The 4578-nt window shown below is 34.6% G+C and overlaps 1 protein-coding gene across 1 annotated transcript in view; it reads right to left on the bottom strand.

The window, feature by feature from the left end:
* The window catches only part of LOC106870616 (uncharacterized), an 8069-nt gene extending 5197 nt beyond the window's left edge, over positions 1–2872 (bottom strand). Inside the window, exon 1 of the mRNA XM_014916747.2 lies at positions 2590–2872. Within this exon, the coding sequence (XP_014772233.2) occupies positions 2590–2857 (268 nt within the window). The 5' untranslated portion in view covers positions 2858–2872. The remainder of the gene's footprint in view (positions 1–2589) is intronic.
* Between the last annotated feature and the right edge of the window lie 1706 nt (positions 2873–4578).

Raw genomic sequence — 4578 nt, 5'->3', positions numbered from 1 at the left:
TATATATATATATATATATATATATATATATATATATATGTGTGTGTGTGTGTGTGTGTGTGTGTGTGTGAACATAATTTCTGATTTTTTCGCTCAACAAATACACTACGAACCTTTTATCGTGGCATATTAGACATGTTAAAAGAACGCAATGCCCCCAAACGGAAGTAAAGTAACTTTTTCTTTCTGTTCGCATCAGCATTGATTAAACGCTAGCAGCCTTCGAGCGTGAATGGAAGTAGTATTAAACGAAGTATTGACCTTGAAGAATAAGGAAAATAGTATCACCAAGTGTTTCTGTTATCGTCTCAAAGTGTTATCTGATCAAGTTGAATGAACTATTTCAACTCCTTGTACTAGCTATCAAAATTAATGAGAGAGCCCCTATGTTAACCGGAATCTTTTTTACTTGTTTTTAATGACGAAAACAAAAATAATTGAAAGAAGGAATGCTTACTAAAATGACTGTTTTGGAATAGCTGTCACTCGAAGTCTTGTACTACTTGATAAGGAAAGAGTAAAATGTGAAAAAAACTGAAATTTTTTTTTCAGAATCATAATTTTGTTGAATGAAAAAAAAAAAAAAAAAAAAAAAAAAAAAAAAAAAACCCCCAAGGAGGAACAACTTTTTTTCTTTATGAGGCATGAGACTTCGAGGAACATCTATTCCAAAGCCTCGTGCAAGGAACACATCGACGAAGAGGTTTCTTCAACATAGTAGTTCCACCTGCTAGAAATAGCAATCAATCTCACCCTCTATGAAAGGACACATTAGATAATGTATTCCTACGCATCTGGGAATAAGACATGGAATGTTCAAATCTAGAATCTATTGTTCTTTTTTTCTGCACAATTAGGGTTGTCCTGATGCAATGCAATAACTACAGAGACTTAGAACATTGGTTTTCAAGAAAAAAAAAACGGTTGTTTAATTCACTAAATTAACTTCATATGAAGGTCCGTGGGAAAAAAACAGAGGATGTTAGAATGGTAAAGAGGTAGAAGGGTGCAGTAAGCTCACGCAATTTTGAGGAGTGGCAATACTGTTCATTGATGTATGAGTATATATATAAAATGAGACATGTCTCTTTAAAGACAATAAGAGGAAAGACGAAAATGAGAAACATAGGCGAGGGAGAATGAGAAATGAGCTGCTAAAATAGGGCAGTGACACGCAAAGAAGTGTCACGTGATCATATAAAAAGCAGACGATGTATTGTGTGAACAAAATATATTCAATGGTGTGTGTGTCGCTTGCAATTAATGTTGTAGGAGTAAGTTCGGAAAGACTTCCGCCCGTCCAAGTTCAATCCCGAAATGAAAAATGCAACAAAAGAAATAATTCAGAGCGGCCAGCGGCATGCATTTGAGCAACAAAGACGAGAATAAGAGTATATGAAATAGCATACGAGGTAAATTCTGAATTTATTGAAATTATCTCCGCTACTAGAAAGGGTAGACCAAATCGTACAGACGCAGCTGGTACCAACTTCAGGTAGGGAGAAGACAATCTCAAGAACCAAGGATTCTCCAACACTGACATGCCATTAAGGAAAATGCAGTTTGATTTCCTGAAGAGGAGAGCTGTGGACATATTTCTGCTTCAGTAGGCATCACCAGTACAACAATCACCTTGGGCAAGTGTCTTCTATTGTAGCCTTGAGCAGACCAAAACTTTTGTGAGTGTATTTGGGTGATGAAAACTGAAAAAAAAACAGGTCGTACATTCGTCAGTGTGTGTATGCGTGTTTTGTGTCTGTGTATGTTCCCCCACCACCGCTTGACAACTCGTGTTGTGTTTACTTCCCCGTAATCTAGCAGTTTGGCAAAAACGAGCGATTAGAATAAGTACCAGACTTTAAAAAAACAAAGCACTGGGGTCGATTCGTTCGATTAAAATTCTTCAAGGTAGCATGACTGCAGTCTAATGACTGAAACAAAAGGATCCAAAAAAAGATAAAAAATATATACATATATGTATAACCCATCGTTTTCAATGACCACATTTACAATAATTACACGATGTTAAGACGAGATACCTCATTCATGCACGCACACGGTGGTTTTCTTTCAGTTTCTCTCTATTTTATCTACTCACAAGGCTTTGGTTGATCCGGACAATAACATAAAACACCTTTGAACCACACAACCATGCTTGGACTCAAACCTAATTAATAAGTGGTTTCACAAGTAGAATAGAAAATGGACCGATCGTAATAGAACAAGCTAACCTCCATGGATTCAATACAAGATCCGTTTTGAAATTCTGAGAAGGTTATCGAAAACAAAAGGTATCTGAAGAAGTTGAAACAACCAAGATAAGGAAACTAGCCGTAATGTGTCGGCGTATAATAAAGTGCTAAAACTATTGCTGACAGGAGTGTGTAATGATTGCGACAGTGTAGACCACTAAGTAAACGACAAGTTATTAAGCTGATTCAAGCCTTCTTTATAGCGTGATGGTAATTTAGTAATCTGGCAGTAATCACATTTGAGCATATAGCTGTGTGTGTGTGTGTGTGCGCGCGCCCCTCGAAATGCAAGACAAGTTGAAAACATTAAAGTCAAGTATAGCAAAAATGTACTTACTTTTTAGTCTCATAGCATTGTGGATATATCGAGAAATTTCATCGTGTGAGCTACAGATCGATTCATCTAGTGAAGTTCGATTTTTACAATTAGTTACTGACAGATCAGCATTACCACAATCTACAAGGAGTTTAACCATTTCTCTATGTCCTCGATAGGCTGCTAAATGGCACGGCGTATCGCCATATACAGTCCTGCAGTTTACATTTGCTCTGTGGTTAATAAGGATCCTAACAAAAATAAAATAAATAAATAAATAAAATAGCATATTTTTATTTAAATAAAATATGAAAGGTAAAAAAAAATAACATTTTTCTATAAAAAGGTTACAGTGGCATGTAAAAATGAAAGATCAAATAACGTATTTGACGGTATATAAGGCGCATTTTCTTCCACCTCCAAAAATGTCTCAGCAAAATTACACCAGGTCCTATATGCGAAGTAGGGCCTGCCATAAACCTTAATTCACTATAACAGTAGTTCTCAACCGGAGGTTCATATAGCCCTTGGGGCCCCGTATAAGATTTTGCTGTTACAATTTAAGCGCAATAAATAGCTTATACCGCCACAATATTAAAAAAAAATTTACACAATTTCTAATAACATTTAATTATAAAAAATACTTTTGGATTTTTTATATGCATCGAATGGTTATAGAGGTCCGGCAGAGCAAAGTAGAAATCAGAGGGGACCATAGGCAAAAAATGGCTGAGAGTTACTGAACTAAAGCATTTTTTCCTGATTATGCTCTGTTGAAATTAGAATGCGTCTTTTATGGCATGAAATATGGTATTTATAAGAAGTTAAGGATCTATTTCAAAACGGGGGCACCAGTATTTTCTTAACGAAACACTTTGAAACTTGGGACACTGGTAGAATGTGTCATATAAAACATCTTTTACTCTTAGTCTTCTTAACAAAAAAATGTACATCGCAAGTTATTCCATGTTAAAGTTGTATTTCTGTAATTTCAACCAATCACTGACGTCTATTCAGCTGAATAGAGTTACTGCTGGGCGGTCATAAAAATGTTATTCCCTGTGACATATTTCATCCGGTTTAATCGTAATTTATACGCATATATTGTTTATATAATAAATTACGCTGTGCATATCTGTGTGTGTAACAATTTTAGAGTTCGGATTCTAGAGTTAGGGTTAGTTTTAGGGTTAGGGGATTAATACGATATACACCGTTACAGCGCTAACTGTTTTCAACTGAATAGACATCAGTGATTAGTAGAAATTATCGAAATAAGACAATTTTTTACATGAAATAAATTCGAATACAAAAATTTTTTTCTGTTCTATAACACAAAATAGATAAGTATACGAAGTTTGAAAGTCTTTCGGTACCAAAAACACTACATAAAACATAAATGAAAACTGGTGCCCCCGTTTTAAAATAGATCCGAAGTTAAATTTACGTCCAAATATGCTGACACGTCTTTGTTATTACTCAGTATGTCATTTTTATGAACTAATTCTTTTTACTTAACAAAACATACACTATAGGCTGTCTTAACTTACTGGCTATATTTAAAATAAAATGGCAAATCTGGACGGAAAATTCATATGGATAATACCAATAATCATACGATAGAATTTTTAAAGATATTCGAATTACTGTTTTCCTGTTCGAAGTATTTTCGTGAATAACTGTGATGCATGTGGTTATGAAGATACAAAAAAAAAAAAAAAGTGTGGATGGTGAATGTTGGTGATGCCATCGAAAAGATTGTCGCCAAAAAAGTTTCCAATGCGAGTTACAGGAAAAAAAACACCAAATATTCTTTTAGAAACTAACTCGACTCCTTATATAAGTTTACGTGAAAGTTTTTGCAAAAAACGTTTAAAATTCTTGTCTCATATTATAGCATAGGGTGAATGCATTCCAAATTTGCGAGAATAAATAATGCTTACAAAATTAAGCCACTAGTTACTCAGGACTTGTTTTATTTACTATTTTGATATAAGCACTGATCCCCCT

This window comes from Octopus bimaculoides, chromosome 1 (assembly GCF_001194135.2).
Source record: "Octopus bimaculoides isolate UCB-OBI-ISO-001 chromosome 1, ASM119413v2, whole genome shotgun sequence".
Lineage (NCBI taxonomy): Eukaryota > Metazoa > Mollusca > Cephalopoda > Octopoda > Octopodidae > Octopus > Octopus bimaculoides.
Note: the sequence above shows the minus strand (reverse complement) of the source record. Positions and strands in the feature narration are given on the sequence as shown.